This window comes from Nasonia vitripennis, chromosome 1 (genome assembly GCF_009193385.2).
Source record: "Nasonia vitripennis strain AsymCx chromosome 1, Nvit_psr_1.1, whole genome shotgun sequence".
NCBI lineage: Eukaryota > Metazoa > Arthropoda > Insecta > Hymenoptera > Pteromalidae > Nasonia > Nasonia vitripennis.
In genome coordinates this window covers 16,353,293-16,371,033 of record NC_045757.1, presented here as the reverse complement: position 1 = coordinate 16,371,033, position 17,741 = coordinate 16,353,293, and the positions used below count along the sequence as shown (strand labels likewise).

At 33.4% G+C, this 17,741-nt stretch overlaps 6 protein-coding genes across 8 annotated transcripts; 4 read left to right on the top strand and 2 right to left on the bottom strand.

Annotated features, from left to right (window-relative positions):
• Nucleotides 1–85: 85 nt before the first annotated feature.
• On the top strand, nucleotides 86–3,334 carry LOC100122667 (neprilysin-2-like). 3 transcript variants are annotated; one of them, XM_031926157.1, is made up of 11 exons: nucleotides 86–203; nucleotides 324–421; nucleotides 485–526; nucleotides 593–838; nucleotides 938–1,152; nucleotides 1,238–1,414; nucleotides 1,490–1,830; nucleotides 1,906–2,065; nucleotides 2,156–2,447; nucleotides 2,535–2,785; nucleotides 2,907–3,334. In XM_031926157.1, the coding sequence occupies exons 1-11, from the start codon at nucleotides 190–192 to the stop codon at nucleotides 3,246–3,248; spliced, it is 2,178 nt and encodes a 725-aa protein (XP_031782017.1). In that variant the 5' UTR covers nucleotides 86–189; the 3' UTR covers nucleotides 3,249–3,334. The 3 variants fall into 3 exon arrangements, with proteins under 3 accessions (XP_031782017.1, XP_031782028.1, XP_008211047.1); XM_031926168.1 differs by having other exon boundaries at nucleotides 2,535–2,832; nucleotides 2,907–3,056; XM_008212825.4 differs by lacking the exon at nucleotides 86–203 and having other exon boundaries at nucleotides 466–526.
• Nucleotides 3,335–3,618: 284 nt separating this feature from the next.
• LOC100122645 (PSME3-interacting protein) lies at nucleotides 3,619–5,375 on the top strand. The gene is made up of 5 exons (XM_001606206.6): nucleotides 3,619–4,048; nucleotides 4,132–4,230; nucleotides 4,560–4,776; nucleotides 4,861–4,928; nucleotides 5,002–5,375. The coding sequence occupies exons 1-5, from the start codon at nucleotides 3,952–3,954 to the stop codon at nucleotides 5,298–5,300; spliced, it is 780 nt and encodes a 259-aa protein (XP_001606256.1). The 5' UTR covers nucleotides 3,619–3,951; the 3' UTR covers nucleotides 5,301–5,375.
• Nucleotides 5,313–8,872, bottom strand: LOC100122633 (protein sly1 homolog). Its single transcript, XM_031923100.2, has 11 exons — nucleotides 8,569–8,872; nucleotides 8,123–8,282; nucleotides 7,840–8,053; nucleotides 7,672–7,759; nucleotides 7,355–7,586; nucleotides 6,973–7,291; nucleotides 6,746–6,884; nucleotides 6,413–6,674; nucleotides 6,197–6,335; nucleotides 5,922–6,125; nucleotides 5,313–5,690 (listed from the first exon to the last, which is right to left on the bottom strand). Exons 1-11 carry the CDS (start codon nucleotides 8,594–8,596, stop codon nucleotides 5,580–5,582), a joined length of 1,896 nt encoding a protein of 631 aa, XP_031778960.1. The 5' UTR covers nucleotides 8,597–8,872; the 3' UTR covers nucleotides 5,313–5,579.
• Nucleotides 8,873–8,988: 116 nt separating this feature from the next.
• LOC100122620 (protein phosphatase inhibitor 2) lies at nucleotides 8,989–12,320 on the top strand. Its single transcript, XM_031923105.2, has 4 exons — nucleotides 8,989–9,515; nucleotides 9,764–9,925; nucleotides 10,028–10,107; nucleotides 10,197–12,320. The coding sequence occupies exons 1-4, from the start codon at nucleotides 9,433–9,435 to the stop codon at nucleotides 10,457–10,459; spliced, it is 588 nt and encodes a 195-aa protein (XP_031778965.1). The 5' UTR covers nucleotides 8,989–9,432; the 3' UTR covers nucleotides 10,460–12,320.
• Nucleotides 12,321–12,641: 321 nt separating this feature from the next.
• On the top strand, nucleotides 12,642–17,741 carry LOC100122598 (telomere length and silencing protein 1 homolog). The gene is made up of 7 exons (XM_031931650.2): nucleotides 12,642–13,264; nucleotides 16,167–16,415; nucleotides 16,508–16,616; nucleotides 16,701–16,843; nucleotides 16,915–17,133; nucleotides 17,222–17,355; nucleotides 17,438–17,741. Exons 2-7 carry the CDS (start codon nucleotides 16,291–16,293, stop codon nucleotides 17,599–17,601), a joined length of 894 nt encoding a protein of 297 aa, XP_031787510.1. The 5' UTR covers nucleotides 12,642–13,264; nucleotides 16,167–16,290; the 3' UTR covers nucleotides 17,602–17,741.
• On the bottom strand, nucleotides 13,277–16,058 carry LOC100122608 (methyltransferase-like protein 17, mitochondrial). The gene is made up of 9 exons (XM_008212842.4): nucleotides 15,601–16,058; nucleotides 15,366–15,519; nucleotides 14,898–15,294; nucleotides 14,564–14,711; nucleotides 14,356–14,499; nucleotides 14,209–14,289; nucleotides 13,975–14,113; nucleotides 13,752–13,887; nucleotides 13,277–13,557 (listed from the first exon to the last, which is right to left on the bottom strand). The coding sequence occupies exons 1-9, from the start codon at nucleotides 15,658–15,660 to the stop codon at nucleotides 13,326–13,328; spliced, it is 1,491 nt and encodes a 496-aa protein (XP_008211064.3). The 5' UTR covers nucleotides 15,661–16,058; the 3' UTR covers nucleotides 13,277–13,325.

The window sequence follows — 17,741 nt, the reverse complement described above, 5'->3', positions numbered from 1 at the left end:
ACAAACTCATAGGGTAATAAACATTTTAACGAAGCACATATTTTTAAAACCCTGCGGATATTGGTAAAATATAATAGTTTTATTTTATGAGCACGGCAGAGCTGATAAAGTTAAATATAAAATTTGTATAAAGAACTGCGGAAATTCGAAATCTAATATTAGTATCTTGGACATAGTTTATCGACAATCATGTGCTCTACTTTGTAAGTATAAAGTGAACAGTTTTTGAAAAATGTTTAAATACTTTACAATTTTATTTAGATTTAGCTTGACAGTCTTAAACTGGAGTTAAATGACATAAACGTAAATATACTTGTTCACAGTTCTCTGAAACCCTTAATAATCAGTTCGTATCGTCTTTTGGGAATAATATTATGCTTGCCAATATTAGCGATAAATTTTACGGAATCCAACGAAATAGGTAAGAAAACAATTTTAATGAAAATACAATTTTCCTTCTAAAAGTTAATGCGATCTTTTATAGACAGTGCAAAAATTTGCACAACACCAGGATGTTTCAGTGCAGGTATACTTATAAAATATCGAGAATGTATTATTTGCAAGAAAATTTTCTAAAAACTCAACTTTTCAGCAAACTTGATCAAAGGCAACATAGACCAAACTAACTTACCCTGTCATGATTTTTACAAGTTCGCATGTGGTGGCTTTATAAACAATAGCGTTATTCCTACGAACAGGCAAAGTGTCGATCACCTAGATAGTGTGAAAGAAAAAGTTTTGACAGAGATCAGACAACTCGTGAATAAGAAATTCAAACCGAAGGAACCGAGAATTTTCAAATTGGTGAAAAATTATTTCAGGGCCTGTAAAAGGGAAAGTGAGCATATACATATATACATTTGTTGATTTATTAATAATGCGCATTAAGTGACGATAATAATTAAATCGAACGATTCCCACATGGCATTTGCTGTAGCTACGAAAGCGAAAAATAATAGCTTAAAGGCTCTGCTGGGTTACATTGACCAACTTGGAGGATGGCCAGTAATTGCAGGCGATAGCTGGGACGCCGGAAAATTCGACGTATTTAAAACTGATTACAAGCTTCGAGAAATCGGCTACAGACCAAAAAGTATTTTAAACTTATACGTCTTCAACGATCTCTTCAATACCAGCAGAAACTTTCTATACGTAAGGAAAAATTCGAGTATAATCGAGTATATCTATCAATAATAATTTAATTTGATATAAAGTATGAATCTTTTTGTTTATACAGGTTGGTCCACCTGAAGCGGAAATCAAGTCCGAAATTTTGAAACGCGGTTTCATGAACGAAGTTGTTCAGGCTTACTACAACTACATGGTTGACGTTGCCGTGATACTCGGCGCTGACAGAGTTCGTGCGACGCGAGATCTGAGAAAGGCTCTCGATCTTGAGAGAGACATCACCTTTGTCAGTATTATAATACGCATTTCAGTAGAAACAGACGGTCTTGCTTGCCCATAATTTTCCTTTTCTTCACCACAGGCTTCGTCCTTTCCTTCGATCACATCAGCCATAAACCTTCGCCGGCTCGAGGATCTCGAAAAAGATGCGGCTTTCGTGCCTTGGCTCGAGTACATCAACGCAATAACGTCACCCGTCGTTAGCTTCGAGATTTTCGAGGCCGTCAACGTACCCGACTTGGGCTACCTGAAATCTCTCGATTACTTTCTGAGGAAAACGCCAAAAAAGGTCATGGCAAACTACATGATTTGGAAGATGATTGCCGAATCGGCCATTTATCTGACCGATGAAATTCGAGACAGAGCCTTCGAGTATCAGCGAATGAAATCTCAGACTGCCGTACCTAAGCCAAGAAAACCTAGGTAAGAAGCTTTTAAAGCTTCATAATCGATCAAATTAAGATTAAAGAACATCCGTTTTTTCGGACGGTCAATCAGGTGGCAGGAATGCATCGAATTGTTGACGGACAGAGGCCGTGGGTTGATGCTGGGAGTGAGTTCCATGTACGTTCGGAAGCACTTCTCAGAGGATACGAAGGAAGACGTGAAAGAAATCGTGACTAACGTCGTTGACGGATTCAAAGATATCCTCGAAAACGTAAGTATAATAACATATGCTAAAACTCGCACCTGTACGTGAGTGATTTATGTAAAAAATGATTAAAAATGACCGCGCCAACGTTTACAGGTCACCTGGATGGACGCGGCGACGAAAATAGCCGCTTCGCGAAAAAACGAATTCATGAAGCAGATCATAGCCTACCCCAACGAGCTGTTGAACAACAAGACTTTGGCCCGCTACGTGAAGAATCTAGATATATGGCCGAACAATCATTTCCAAAACTACTTGAACCTGCAACGCTTTCACTTCAACTTCGAGTTGACCGGTATCGGTACCCTCTCGAACAACAGCCTCTGGACCGTATTCGCGGACTCGACTGTGGTGAACGCTTATTACTACGCCGCTGACAATACGATCGGTATAATTTTTAATCACCATCGGTATAATTTTAACTATCGACAAAGTCTCAAAATCAACTTTCCTAATTCGCTTCGGTCGACTGCAGTTTTACTGGCCGCGTTGCTGCAGCCCCCACTGTTCGACGTGAGCTGGCCGAGCTTCGCCAAGTACGGAAGCATAGGCTTCATGATAGCCCACGAGATAATGCACGCGTACGACGCGAGGAGGTACATATACGACGAGACGGGCAGCTTGAACCCGTGGATGGAGAAAAAGAGCAGGGAGGAGTTCAAAAACCGGATCCGGTGTTTCGAGGATCAGTACAGCAACTTAACGGACAGCGATTCCGGCATACACGTGAGACTTTTTTATTGTCGCGCTGGCGGCCGTGAATCGTCAGCTCGGTACGCCTATTATGTAAATATATATATATATATTATACACTAATATATATATTTAATATCATCAAAACCAACAGGTGGACGGACGTCTCACGGTGAATGAAAACCTGGCGGACAACGCCGGAGCTTTGATAGCGTATCACGCGTACGAAAAGTGGGCGAAGAGTCACGGCGAAGAAGCGGGTCTACCCGGTCTGGATTACAACGCGACCCAGCTGTTCTGGATCAGCGCGATGAGCTTCCTCTGCAGCAAGGACACGCCGCAACACTTGCAGGACAGTCTCAAGAGCAGCGAACACACGCCCGACAAATTTCGGGCTATGGGTATCGCCCTCAACTCGCTGGATTTCTCCAAAGCTTTCGATTGCCCCGCTGGTTCGCCCATGAACCCGCTCAAGAAGTGCAAGCTTTGGCAATGATATCGCGATTGTATACAGAGTATCTTTTTTTTATATTTTGTACTTGTTATTTATGAATAATAAAGGAATACGTAAAAGTAAATTAAGCAATGTGAAGCATATAAAACCATTTGAATTATTAAAAATTGTTCCCAAAAAAGCTATGATATTTGAAAATTGTGATCAGTTTTTTTTTTTTTGTAGCTTTTTAAACCCTATTTAAATCTAATTGCTCGTTTTGGTATTGGCAATCAAAAAATGTTTGAAAAATATTCCGTTTTCGAAATTCTACTAAGTATGCCTATAATCACATTAGTTTTTGCACTCATGTCCTATGATTTATATATATATAAGTGTGCATATGCAGCCTCTGCTACACAGCATAGTGGTGCAGTGGTGGCGCTGTGCGACCGCATTTCATGGGTATAAGTATACTTGTACTTGTACACCTATCGTATCTTCGTGGTGAATAGGTCACGTCAGTGCATCGTTGACCAATAACAAAAATAAAGCCTGAAAATCAACCTGTGAAGTGCGTCGAAAGAAATACTTTTTACGTACACGAAGAAAGACTCATTTTTAACTGAAATATCTTGGAAAATGACGATAACGCAGAGAAGGTTCGTCTGACCGAAGCGAACAAGACAGCTCCGCTTGACACACACGCAAAAGAAACACAAGTTTAAAGAACCAAACTTATTTTTATTGCGACCAACGACCGAAAATGAGTTCGGGATTCATTTCTGAGGCGGAAATCGCTGAGCAGCGAAAGATTCGCCAGGAAGAATGGGAAAAAGTCAGATCAGCTGATCAGCCTATAGGTTAGGATTGAACGTTTACTTTGGAGCAAATTCTCGGCATAGAAATTAAAATGTGCTATTTAATTGTTTGTTGTTGTCCACAGAGGCACCCGAGGAGGTCTACGATCCAAGGTGCCTGTACGATCGGCTGCAAGAGCAAAAAAACAAGCGAGATGCAGACTACGAAGAGGCACACAAACTTAGTAAGTTATTGATCCTCATTTTGCTTTCAATTCTGTTCTCTGTTGACAATTAATATGAATTACGAATTCCAAATCACAAGTTATAACGTTTGAATGAACTTTTCAATGTTCCGAGAAGTCGTTGGCTGTTCATATTTATTAAGTAGCTTGTGTATACTATATTCCTTTGCTTGAATAGTTCACTAGTTTCATTTTCTTTTTACTTTGCTTATTGTAGATGTGATGAAGTTTATTGTCTTAGAATGAAGTGTATGTGTATAATTTACAAAGTACTAGATTTAAAAAAATTTTAATCACCTTGTTAAAACTTCAATTTTATTTATTTACAGAGAATATGATAAAAGGTCTTGATGACGACGAAGTGGAATTTCTTGATCTAGTTGATAGAACAAAAATGGAAGAAGAACGTAAAAAAAATATGGAAGAGGAAAAAGAAATGCACGATTTCAAGGCAGCAGTTGCTTCTTTGCAAGAAAAAAGTTTGGATGAGCGATTAAAACAAGAATTGAAACAACCAGTGATACATAATAAATCGGCTACTTCTAGGTACGTACATACACTGAACGTGTTGAAAAATAAAATATTCTTTATGCTTTTTGATAACTAAATAAAATTTCTTTTACGTTGCAGCAATAAAAATTCTCAACTCAGGTTGCTTGCTGGTGTAGTTGTAAAGAAACCTGCCAAATCTGAAAGTGGTGAGTTTAGATTTGTTTTTCATGAAATAAAATGATTATATAGTATGTGATTTACAAAAATTTATTCCTAAAGCAACAAAAAGAAAACTGTCAGATAGCGAAGATAAAGCTGAGAAAACATCTGAACAATCTTCAGAAAAACAAGCAAAAAAAAATAACGAAACAAAGGTACTCGTGCCACCAGAAGATACAGAGGTACAAACTGGTGCTCTTAAATGTGTGGCTATATTACCAGGACTAGGATCATACAGTGATTCAAGTGATAGTGATAATAGTTCAGATTCTGAACAAGAAACAACATGCAAACAAGTAAAAATTGATATGTTAGGTCGAGAAATCCAACCTCCTAAAGAGAAAGAGGAGGGTCATTAATTATATGTTAAATTTATTATTTACAATGTAAACATTTATTACTAAAGTAACAAATTAAAGAATTTTTTCCAAGTTCTTGCCTTTTTCACCTTTTAACACCATTAAAAAATCGTTTGACCTTCTTTTTTCAATAAATATCAAAATTTATGAGACAATGATATTTTCAACAATATTACAAGCTAATAAATTGGAAAAATGTACTTTGCGAGTGGAAATAGCGTACGTGAAAAAAATAGATCTCTTAACTCATAAAGTTATCTATATATTGTATACAGTTGATTAATGTGTCTCCTGACCTAGTAGAGACAGCTGTTTCAGGAATTGCCTAGCATTCGTTAGTGTGGTTGAACCATAGACAATGCGTTTATTTGTACCACCTCCAGTCTTTTGCTAAAATAATAAACATTTATCTCAAATAGATATCACTCGAATTAGAAACATACTTGTAATAAGAAAATACGCTAGTATAAGTAATAGTGTATAAATTTCAAATTAATTAGAAATGCTATTGTTTATAAATTTCATAATATAATGATATGCTAATATGACGAAAAAAAGTGTATAAGAAAAAATATAAAGTAAAACATCAATTTTCACCAACAATTAATTAAATTTGCTCACCTTTACATAGTCCATTAAATTCTGATACTCTATATAATTTCCACCTCCAACAATAAAAACTATGGCTTCTTGAAACACTGTTCGATTTTTTGGAGCCTGCTCTGTAGGTTTCAACTGTTTTGGATCAAAGTAACAGTAATCATCAGTTTCAGTAGATTGTTTCATTTCTATCAATTCATCAACTATCCTTGTAACAGGCAGATTCTAAAAGAAAATTTGGATCAATATAAATATTTTGATAGAATTGATAACCAAATGTCCTATAAAATACTTACATGTCTTTTTACAACAAGATTTTTCACACCTTCCATTACAAAAGAAGATCCTTGATTCATTAATTTAGAAAACATACTAACAGTTTTTGTCCCGCCACCTTCATAACTATTTTGGACACCAGCCATCTTCATATAATTTCTAAAAAAAAAAAAAATTACGTGATGTTTAAAAAAATGTTCGTTACGATACAGTTAATTTATATTTTTGATGTTTACCTCCATCTTCTAAGGTAAATTAAGGGATTTAAATCACAGCCAATGTTTGACAATGCTGCTTCATGTTTATTGTACTCTGCATCTGATATATTTGTGCAAAGATAATAAATAATAAAAAGACGCAGTTTATCATCGGGTAGGCCGCATTCTGGGTCATTTATGATATCCAGGATACTTCGATCTAAAGTTTGTTTGCTCATTATTTTCTCTTCAAGTTCAAAGAACGTATCCAAACGTCGAGATTTTATCGCATTCAAAATTCCTGCAACGACAAATTAAAACTATTAATTAAAAGAGTTGACGAAATATTATAGAGTTACCTTTAAAATTTACCTGTTGCTATTGTCGTATGCATATCAATCAAACGCTTCGTTTCGACGAACTGCGGCACAGAATGCATCGCATTACTTAATTTTGATGTATTATCCATCATTACCATTGACACTGCTTCATCGCTTTCACCATCTATACCCTAGATAAGAAAATTGATAAAAATAATTTTTCTCCAATCTATAGTTCACTAGTTCAAAATCTCTGTTACTTAAATGTAGTCAATTTACCATGGACGATTTAAGTTTCTTCATTTCCTGGTCAAACGTACGATACTGTTCAAGCTCCTCTTGAATAGCCTCAGCGACCCTCGGAAAAGGGCTACCTTTATGTGCAGACCAGAACTTGTCTCTGCTATCAAGTTCGTAAGCTCGCGTCTTAGATCGCGCACCGCCAGCTGCAGATTTACCTACGCTCTCTTCAACGACAAGCCGATTCAGAGACAGTTCCAAGACATCGTGAGCCAGCGCTTGATACGTCCACGTGTGATGGAAAACTGTCGCCATATCCACACTACGGTCTAGAATTATCAGAACTGGTCTCTGAAAACTGAACATTGAGGTTGAAGCTTTGATTACATTTCAAATAGATGTACAAGCATTTTAGTTATACCTAAAGTGACTAGACCTAATTCCTTCGCCTTGGAATAAGGTATTTCTTGAGTCCCAAACATTTTCTCTTAGTTTCTTGTCAAGCTTTCTGGAAACTTGTTCTGCAGCATTACCTTTAGGACACCTGATTATTGGAACTGTCCCAAGCGTAACAAAAACTGAGAAAAGACTATCTACAATTATATCCAGGATTTGTTCCATTTCTGTGTCCTTCATTGCTCCTCGATTTAAAGCTTGAAAGGTTGACAAAGTTCAATCAGTATTGAATTACTAAACACAAAATTCATGTCAGAAATAAATTTAAATAAAGATCCCTACCATGATAAGAAATAATGTCACTGTTTTGGTGTCTAAGTATAAAAAGATCATCCTCTAATGTAATAAAATTAAGATATTGATCAAATACCTGCAATCAAAGTGCAAAAGTATGCAACAATTAAGACTGGTCATTATGAATATTATGTATGCACACAAATAATATCATACCTTATGAATATTGGCAACAGCTCCAGCCATCAAAGCTGCAGCAGCTAGATCTTCCATCTTGTGCCTTGGTATTGGAGATATAAAATTCATATGATAGATGTCATATAAATTATTTTGCAAGTCTTGACCAATGCGTCCAATATTTTCATCTGTTGGGGCACAGAAGTAAACAGCCGGCACTTCTGGAATAGGATCTCTGTCTGCGTGTAATTGCCTGAAATACAACAATAGGAACTTTACATTTATATCTAAATAGAGAAAAAAATCTAATAAATATACTAACAGATGGAGCGTGACTCCAAGTTCTTTCAGTTCCTTAACTGATGCTAATAGACTAATGATATCTTGACCCAATCGATCATAAATCAAAACTTTCCATACTGGTATTGCACCTTCCGGTCTTGGCTCAGGATCATTCAAATTGAGCATTTGCTTTAAAGCACCTATATAAATGTATACAACATTAATTGAAATGGCATTGAAGAATTTAAAGAAAAAATTGAATTTGATATTCAGTTACCAAAAGGAAAAACATCTGCTTATTTTTTACAAATCATAACAGCAATATTTGTTTAGTTTTTCAACACAATTGAAGTATATGAAATTTGATAAAAATAATGAATCCATAAGATCTTAAATTTGTTATAGCAAAAAACCATACATACAAACAAATATTTGCCAGTTAAAGAAAACGCATGAGAGAATTTCTGATGCAAGAGACATATTTACCAATTTGTTTTTCTCGAAGAGAAGCCATGTTTCACAGCGATCGAAAACCCAAAATTGTGAAAAAAATTAACATAAATAAACGTTAATTAAAACACATGGAACTTTAATAACAACAATCCCATCGCACAGTGGCACCAGAAAGCATATGACGTTGACAGCCGCGGAGTGTGCGGTAACCTAAGATGAGACTCGATTTTGCAACAAAAGCGAGTTCGCGTTTTCCGTGTCAAATGGCTACTAAAAAGATATTTTGATTAATCTAAGAATCGCATTAATTTGCTGGACGCATCTATGATGCCCAGAAAGTGTCAATCATGGTAAAAATTAATTTATTGAAAACAATTCGTAAGAGCCTATTCTGCCGCTGCATATCGTGGGACAGCTAACCGTCACGAAAACGGCCATCATACTCATACGCGTAACGCAACGGTCTCGTTGATCGAGTATCGACTTTTGCTTTTGCGCATATATCTACTTGGTCTACTTTGTCTCTGACTTCCATACCTATCCAGAACTCCGCAAGAACAAGAATGGTTGTCTCACTATAACCCCCTCTTTCTCTCTCTCTCTCTCTCTCTCTATCTCTCTCTCTCTTCACCCTCCTCTCTTCACCCTCCTCTCTTTACCCTTTCTCTCAAAATAAAAATTCAGAAGACGTGCGCGATTTCCTTTCCGGCTTTCAATGCAGGTGAATTGAACATCGAGAAATCATACACTGTGATGTGGAGATAATACAATTTTGTGATATACGGAAGCAAGAGGGTGATTGTGATATGTGAATGTAACAGGTAAATCGTAAGTTTACATCAGAGACAACATTGTGTACACACCTACATACATTGTATACCTACTCGCAAATAAGAAATGGCAGAGAATCTCGGCAAACGGCCCTCCAAGGGAATCTTGAAAACATCCAGCAGTTTTGACAACCAAGAGACCCCATCAAGGTGACTAATTTTTTCTCCGCATCTTTTAATGTATGATGGATTTTTATGCTGATGACGTGAACACCTGATTGATTTATGATTTGACGAAGAAAAATGTGATTTTTTAAATAAAAATTGTGTATTTATTGTATGAAAAGTATTGAATAATGATATGTCTGATCATCATTTCATAAACTATATTTGACTTTATTATAAATTTAGCCTTTTGCGTAACAATGATACAAATGACGAATATTGTTATTTTTAAGGGCAACAAAAGAAACTAAATGGGACGAGATGAATATTATAGCAACGTTACATCCAGCAGACAAAGATTATGGACACATGAAAATTGAAGAGCCCAAAACTCCCTACAATTTTGAAGGTGCTAAGAACGATGACCATTTAGATTCTTCAGCTGTAGCATCAAAGTAAGTGGTATTGCAAAGCCAGAATTCTTATCTACCAATATTTCTTAATGATTGAGAAATTATGTGCTTTTTACTAATATAATATAATATGAAATTCTTTAGACTGGAAAAAAATATTAAGCCAAAAATATTTGAAGAATCAAGTGAAGAAGAAGAAGACGAAGAGACACCAGAAGAGAAAGGTACACAATGCTAATGTATAAATATCATTTTATTAACTTTTTCCGAGATTCATATATGCTTAAAAGATTTTTCGTCATTATATTCTTAGAGAGGAGAAAAGCTTTTGAGACCAAAAGAAAAGGTCACTACCGAGAATGGGAAGCTGTTCAACTTGCACGCAAAAAGCTATTAGAAGAAGAAGAAGATGAGGAAGAAGAGACAAACAATGAAAGGGATGAAGAAGATGAAGAGACAGAAAAGGAGGAAGATAAAGATGATGTAGAAAAATCAGAAGATAATCAGAGAGAAAGTGATAAAAAAACTGCAAACAAGTGCGTGCCATTAAGTGAAAATGACACTGAATCAGGATGAGTGCTATGGCAGTAATCATGCTATATCACTTGTCATGCATAAATCGTCCGTTGAGATTGATATTTTTTGAAAGAAATCTTATTGATTGATATTTTTTGAAAATATCTTATTTTTGTGATTTTTTCTGCTTTTTTATCTATATACTATGTTCCTCAAAATTTTTTACAGACCCTGAAAAAAATTGTATATAATTATATGATTTTTATAATCCAATTTTGTTAAGACAATTAACAGATTAGGCATATAATCGAATTAAATATTGTAAAAATGTAACTGAATCTAAAAATCATACACTACTGCTAGAAAGTTTAGATTATTTGCCAAAGTGTGCCAAAAACAATTTTGTTTTTTCCTTTTTTTATGTTAATGTTTTTTTTTGCATAGTAATTATTTAATAATTGATGTAATCTAATCATCTAACTCTTTGCCAAAATTTAGTAACAAATTGGAACTAAGTTTTTTAACACATAAAAATAATAATAAAAAAAGATGTTTAGTTAGAAGCTATCTAATGGTAGTGTACTTAACTATGTACAATTATTCAATGTATATGTTTTACTGTAAACTATTATATTTATATAATTATATATACAGAATGATTCATGATATATGATTATATAGAGTCAATATAATTATGTATACACTTTTTCCCAGGGAGCTAGCTGTAGAACATTACGTTTACGGCTTGTAACATAAAATTGAAATCATATTATTCTTTATTATTATTAATTTCTGTATTGCTTACAATTCATTGTTAGGTTACAAGAAAAGTAACATTGCCAACACGGATCTATACTCCGATAAACACGTTGAATATTTGTATGATAAACAGTCTTTGTAGAAAATTCATCCATTAAAAGTAAGGGTAATGCGCCCATTTTGGTATCTTCCAACAAAACAACAAATAACACCAAATCAACTCCATTTTAGACAAGCAGCTTTCAAAATTTTACAGTATTTGCGCCAAAACAATTTTGAAATAACGAAAACATACTGTAAAATATTATTGCTTTTGTTGTGATTAATAATATATTTTTGCGTTGTAAATAATAAGATTGCAGAACCCCATTAGATATATTTACTATACTAAGTAAAAAAAATAGGCAATGCTGTCTCGGTATTTAAAAAAAATAAAAATATAATATAAAGATATAGTAATATCTTTGTCATAAATTGATGAATTTTGTAAAACATTAACTCTTACTTTTTCTTTCGCTAAAATGAAAACTTGTATTGTGAGATTACTATTAATTCGATATTTTCTCCAACTTCATATATATATACACACATATATTTATGTTAAATAACCACTGATTAGGATATTTATTATGTTTTGACAGAAAAACTAACAATGTCAAGTATCTAAAACCGACTGGAGCCAGTCGCAAAAATGGTTGTTGTGCATGTGTAAAGAAGAAATTCAAGAAACAATATTAAAAAATTAATGTACTATTTGATTATGTGAAAGTTTTGAAAATCAAAAATGTATTTCAAAATAGACAAAAATTATTTAAATAAATAATACGTTTCAATTATTATCTTACTCAGAGGCGTCTTTAGGATTCATGGGGCCCTAGGCCCAGATCGTATCGGGGCCCCTCAAAATTTCATCGAAATATTACATTCAAATGCCTGATTTAGAAAAATATAATACGTAACGAGTAAGTAAAAATAAATTTATAATAATTGAACTGCCTTTTGTAAAGTTAAATATCCCAGGCAAGAATAGTATGTATAGGCTATGAATATAGAATCTGATGTATTAAATTTTATTTCATTTGAAGAGTTAATCTCAGATTTTGCAACAAAAAAAGGAAGAAAAAAATGTAGTTTTTTTTTTAATAAATCAATTATTAAATTCTATAGTTGCAAATTATTTTAGTATTTACGTTTGATATTTGCAACTTGCGGTGCGTGAGACGCCGCATATATGCGGATACGCAACAACAAGCTATTCTATATCGTCGCTTCCTACGAAGACTAGCACAGTTCACGTTTTCAAACGAAAACTAGCACAACTCACGATTTGCCGCGAAGAGTAGCACAGTTCAGAAATACCGTCAAGACTAGCACGACTCGCGACTTTATATTACTTAAAATGTGAGAATTTTACGTTTTTATTTGTTTTTTTTTTGTTAAGTTCATGAAAACCTTGGACAAAGACAGACAAACTTCAAAGTTTTAAAAGGTTTCGGAAATTTTAGAAGATTTCTAAAAAAAGTTTGTAAAAAATTTTTGTATTTGTGATAACAAGTTCAAATTCGGTAAAAAGTTGTAAATTGTGAATATTTAAAAATGTTCATCAGAAAAGTTTCGCAAAAATCGGCAAATTTTTATAGAAATTCGTTGTTTAAAGTTTGAGTTGTGCTAGTCTTCGCGGGATATTTTGAGTTGTGCTAGTCTAGTATGCGTCAAATGAGTTATGATACTTATGACGGGAAATTTGAACAGTGCTACTCTTCGTAGGGAGATACGATATACACTTACTCGTTATCGGCGCGGCATCTTAGTAACATGGTCTCGAAGTCAAGAGTAGAAATTCAAATTTTATATTTATAATATAACACTTCTCAAAAATGGTTCTGGTTTATATCTTAAAGCTTATTTCGTATTATCTGTGATTCGACACGGTCTGTTATTTAGCTTGTTGTAAACGTTTTATATTTATATTTGGTTATTCAGGGTTATTGGGTTAATTCTCAGATTTCGGGGCCCCCCAGAACCTCGGGGCCCTAGGCCTGGGCCTACTAGGCCTCTATACAAAGACGCCCCTGATCTTACTCTTTCTTTCAAATAAAAAATAAGGTAAGTAAAATATACATGAAAGATTAGAAATTTATATATTTACAAAGACTTATTTACAAATTTACAAGTTTTCATTGGTTTTTGTAAAAACAGGAGCTTCTGAGTATATCAGTTTCTCTTTCTTGCTTGTATCCTCAACTTTATCTTCTACACTTTCACAATTTGTATCATCTTCTGATAGAGTAGGATTCAATTTTTGTTCTTCAGTACTATTTGATTGATCATCTTGATTGATTAAATCTGCAGGCAAACGATCCCCCCAACTGCTTACCCTAGCGCATTGATACAAAGGTCTAAAACAAATATTTTTTCAATTTATATGATTATACTTATGTTATTTAAAAGTGAATTAACTATAATTAAACATTTTGGTCAAATATTATTCACAAAACTATAACTTAAACCAATTTAGATAAATTAGATATAAAATTAGTAAAAAATAAAAAATATAACTTATTACCCACAAGCTCACAATTCAATTACTTACTTTCCGTATTTTGATGCTGTAAAAACAACTTGCTCTAATTTCCCATTTGATGTACACAATTGACATCTAGTATGTTTTGAGCGAATAATAGTGGGTCGTACAAGACGGTGCCAATTATCATTTTCTGAACGTTCACCTGCCATTTACATTACATCAAGTGTAGACTTTGGAAAATTCTTTAATCTTAGATGAACTGACTAAATTAATTTATGATTTTGATTACCTTTTTTAAAAACTATATAAGAATAAAGTTCAGTCTGAGGGCTGGATGGTCCTACTAATCGTAAACCATGATAATGTGCTAAAAAATTACATGGTGTTTTTCCCTCTATGAATCGTGGACAAGATAGTTCATGAGGGCACTAAAAAGATATTATTGTAAGTAAATTAATTTTAGCAACTGGAACAGCGATAAAGGTTCAAAAAGTTTTGTGGTAATGCATAAATTAAAACTTACAGGAGCAAAAGTGAAATAGTCTGAATTCACATCATATTTTGTTGTCATATACTTGACAAAATCTCTGGCTTCATTCACCAACTGTTGCAAAAAAATCGAATTATTCTTCAAATCGTAGAAAGTTAAGAATTAAAAAGAATTACTTTCCTTAAAACCAGCATTTGTTCCTTGTTCAACAATTACTAAATATTTACTTGTTTTTCTCCATAATTTAGATATGACATCCAAACGGTTTTTTGTATCAGGTAAATCCATAAGAGAATATGCACTTACAATGATGTCATGTTTAAGCTGAAATTGGTATCATAAATTATCATTTATTCAGGTTTTAATAAGATTTAATAAATATACTTACATTAGACACTGGAAGATATTGACGATATAGAAGGGCTTTTATCTTTTTGGGTGAATAAGACATAATTTTCTCTGAAAGATCATTCATGTCATTTGAAATATCAATGCCCAAATATTCATTGATATTCTTCCAATGAGTATTAGCTGCCCTTTGAGAAAAATGAAGAAATCAAAATTTAATAATCAAAAATCATGAGAAATATATAGTAATATAATTTTACTTAAATTATAACAACATCGCGTTTATCAACTTGTATTCATATAATTCAATGTAAAAAAAAATCTTCATAAATTATTATTTTTTATGAATTTTGCATTAATATTGATCTACTAACCATAATACACTCCCAACACCAGATCCAAAGTCAAACATTGTGTGAGGATCAAAATGTGGATCTCTAATTTTGATTTCTTCAAAAATTCTATGTAATACAGAATACTCTGCTGTACTTCGTGCAATCATGTACAATAAACTTCTGTGTTTGTCGTAGTTAATTGGCTTCCAAGCAAAGACATGTTCTTTCAACTTATGCTTAACCTGACCTTGAATCACTTTACGCATTTCTTCTATTTCTTCCTCTGTTGATTGATCATTTATTTTATTCTGTAAAATTTTTTTTTCAATGGAGAGATACTGTTCCTGTAATTCATGTTTTTCCAACGGCAATCTTCTACTGAATAAATAATTTTGAAATATTTTACGCTGTTTGTAAATATCTGTGCGATCGGCATCTATTAAAATATAATCAATATATTAATTTGAAATTGAAATAATCAATTACCAAAATGCTGAACTATCTTACCATCAAATCTTTCATCCATCGCTTGAACAATCCAATCAGGTAAAGTAATCAATTTATTTTTTATGATTCCAGGATGTTTTCTGGGTTTTATTTTCTCTTCAACTATTGCATTTTCTACTTCATCTTTGAGTTTGAATTGAGGTTTTGAAGTAACCTTGAGATAGATTAAAATTGAAAAAAAATTTTAAAATAGTAATGTATACCATGTTTAATCGTTAAAATTTTTATATCATACCCATCTGACTTGCAAGCTAGAGCTTAGCTTCAGCTTTTGAAATACACATGAGGCCCTCATGATAACAAATGTACATAGAAATTGCAGTTTAGTTGATGAATTTAACACTGGTAATCATTGAAGCATTTAAAAGAAAATGCAATTTTATTTTACTGAAAAATTTCGTTCTTAAAAACTAAAATGCAAACGTTTTCAAACATTTCCGCGTAACCTAAAAATTTCTTATTCGGATTAATATACAAAATTTATGTAAATATACGATGACAATATTTGAAAAAACATGCGATATTAAAATTAACTTTAACGAATATTGCTTGCTTTAAAGTTTTTGCTCAAGAAGCATTATTTTTCTGTTAAGAAGAGTAATAAATATGTAGGCTATCCTATAATAAAGTGTGTATACATATATATATGGCAAGCACAGTTACATATATATAGGTTCGTATAGAGCATGCCGCAATGTGGCGGTAAATATTGTACCTAATACACTCAGCATACACTATATTGTACACTGCCCCCCTACTGTTACCAATTGAGGTTAGGTTGTCATATGTTTATTTGTGTAGACATATAGGCGCACAGTTCTTTCTGACGATGCGATGTTGATGTGCTGATATGCTTTATACCGTGATCCAAGCTAATATTGATAGTTACTGGGTTGATCTGAAACTTAAAAATAAATAAATAACAATGTCGGGTTCCGAGGAAACAACGTCGGTGAAAATTGAATTTAAAAAGAAAAGTCGCAAACCTCTAAGAAAACGACGTGCATCATCTGATGAAAGCAACAGTGATGAAGAAGAAACAGGGGTTAGGTAAGATCAACTCCACCCTCACATACAATGTTTTTCATATTCTTTTAAAGAACTTCATTTAAATTCAATCGAAAATTTCTTAATTGTCAAAGGTCAAAGTTGGAGGAGTTGAAAACGCTGCAAAGACTGAGGGAAAGGCCCAAAGGCGTAAACATCGCTGGATTAGCTTTGGGGGAAGTTGTGAATGATTCAATAGCTGCTGTGAGTACTAATTATCCAATTTGGAAAAACAATATTGCAAGCTTCTTTTGTACGTGTCTGTAATTTTATTATTTTTTAATTTAGTCAGATCCATTCAATGTCAAAACTGGTGGAATGGTAAATATGGCAGCGTTGAAAAATGTCAGCAAGCAAGACGATGCCTATGACACTGGCATTGGTACTCAATTTAACGCAGAGACAAATAAGCGAGATGAAGATGAAGAGATGTAAATATTTTATTCATCAATTTAATTCTTGTAGAAGTAGATGTTCTGACAATGTACATCTATTATTTCAGGGTTAAATATATAGAGGAACAACTGTCAAAAAGAAAAAATAAAAATAACGGTGAAAAAGAGGATGAGTCAAATAAAAATAAGCCAACATACTGTTCTCCAGAAGAAGCAGCTCTTCAAGCAGTACCTGAACATTTGAGACAAAGTTCTACCCATAAAAGTGAAGAGATGTTATCTAATCAAATGCTTTCTGGTATCCCTGAAGTTGATCTTGGTATAGAGTAAGTCATTCTGCTGTTGAGGTATATTTTCTTTTTATTTAAATCATTAAACTAACTCTAATATTGTTTTATTTATTTATTTCTTTAGAGCTAAAATTCGAAATATTGAAGCTACAGAGGAAGCCAAGTTAAAACTTTTATGGGATAGACACAGGAAAAAAGACGGACCATCGCAATTCGTGCCTACAAATATGGCGGTGAATTTTGTACAGCATAATAGATGTATGACATTTTTCTTGGTATTGCATACAAATATTTTTTATAATTTATATCATAAGTTTATAACAATTTATTTCTGTTGCAGTTAATATTGAGGATGCAGACGCGCAAAAACGAAAACAAGATGCCGCCGCAAAAAGGCACGCAGCCCAAGCATCGCACTCTAAAGAGAAACGCAAAGATAACGACGAAAAGGCTACTGATGACTACCATTACGAAAGATTTAAAAAACAATTTCGGAGATTTTAGAGTATTATTACATTAGGAAACTAAAATAATGATGTATAGAAATCATATATAATTTTTTTATACGTAAGCTCGATTGCGAAAAGAGACCTTTTGTAAATAAGAATATAGAACGAAAACAAAAAGTGTTTGAAAAATTCAAC

Bases quoted from the DNA above. Each gene is read 5' to 3' on its own strand.
- LOC100122667 (XM_031926157.1), top strand. The intron at 527-592 runs GTATACTTATAA...TCAACTTTTCAG, and splicing joins ACCAGGATGTTTCAGTGCAG to CAAACTTGATCAAAGGCAAC. The intron at 1,153-1,237 runs GTAAGGAAAAAT...TTGTTTATACAG, and splicing joins CCAGCAGAAACTTTCTATAC to GTTGGTCCACCTGAAGCGGA.
- LOC100122645 (XM_001606206.6), top strand. From the start codon at position 3,952: ATGAGTTCGGGATTCATTTCTGAGGCGGAAATCGCTGAGCAGCGAAAG. The intron at 4,231-4,559 runs GTAAGTTATTGA...ATTTATTTACAG, and splicing joins CGAAGAGGCACACAAACTTA to AGAATATGATAAAAGGTCTT. The intron at 4,777-4,860 runs GTACGTACATAC...TTTACGTTGCAG, and splicing joins AATAAATCGGCTACTTCTAG to CAATAAAAATTCTCAACTCA.
- LOC100122633 (XM_031923100.2), bottom strand. From the start codon at position 8,596: ATGGCTTCTCTTCGAGAAAAACAAATTG. The intron at 6,675-6,745 runs GTAAATTTTAAA...TTGTCGTTGCAG, and splicing joins GCATACGACAATAGCAACAG to GAATTTTGAATGCGATAAAA. The intron at 6,336-6,412 runs GTAAACATCAAA...TTTTTTTTTTAG, and splicing joins ATTTACCTTAGAAGATGGAG to AAATTATATGAAGATGGCTG.
- LOC100122620 (XM_031923105.2), top strand. From the start codon at position 9,433: ATGGCAGAGAATCTCGGCAAACGGCCCTCCAAGGGAATCTTGAAAACA. The intron at 9,516-9,763 runs GTGACTAATTTT...GTTATTTTTAAG, and splicing joins AACCAAGAGACCCCATCAAG to GGCAACAAAAGAAACTAAAT. The intron at 10,108-10,196 runs GTACACAATGCT...TTATATTCTTAG, and splicing joins AGAGACACCAGAAGAGAAAG to AGAGGAGAAAAGCTTTTGAG.
- LOC100122608 (XM_008212842.4), bottom strand. From the start codon at position 15,660: ATGAGGGCCTCATGTGTATTTCAAAAGCTGAAGCTAAGCTCTAGCTTG. The intron at 14,290-14,355 runs GAAAGTAATTCT...TTTTTGCAACAG, and splicing joins GAACAAATGCTGGTTTTAAG to TTGGTGAATGAAGCCAGAGA. The intron at 14,114-14,208 runs GTAAGTTTTAAT...ATATCTTTTTAG, and splicing joins ACTATTTCACTTTTGCTCCT to TGCCCTCATGAACTATCTTG.
- LOC100122598 (XM_031931650.2), top strand. From the start codon at position 16,291: ATGTCGGGTTCCGAGGAAACAACGTCGGTGAAAATTGAATTTAAAAAG. The intron at 17,134-17,221 runs GTAAGTCATTCT...TTATTTCTTTAG, and splicing joins GAAGTTGATCTTGGTATAGA to AGCTAAAATTCGAAATATTG. The intron at 17,356-17,437 runs GTATGACATTTT...TTTCTGTTGCAG, and splicing joins TTTTGTACAGCATAATAGAT to TTAATATTGAGGATGCAGAC.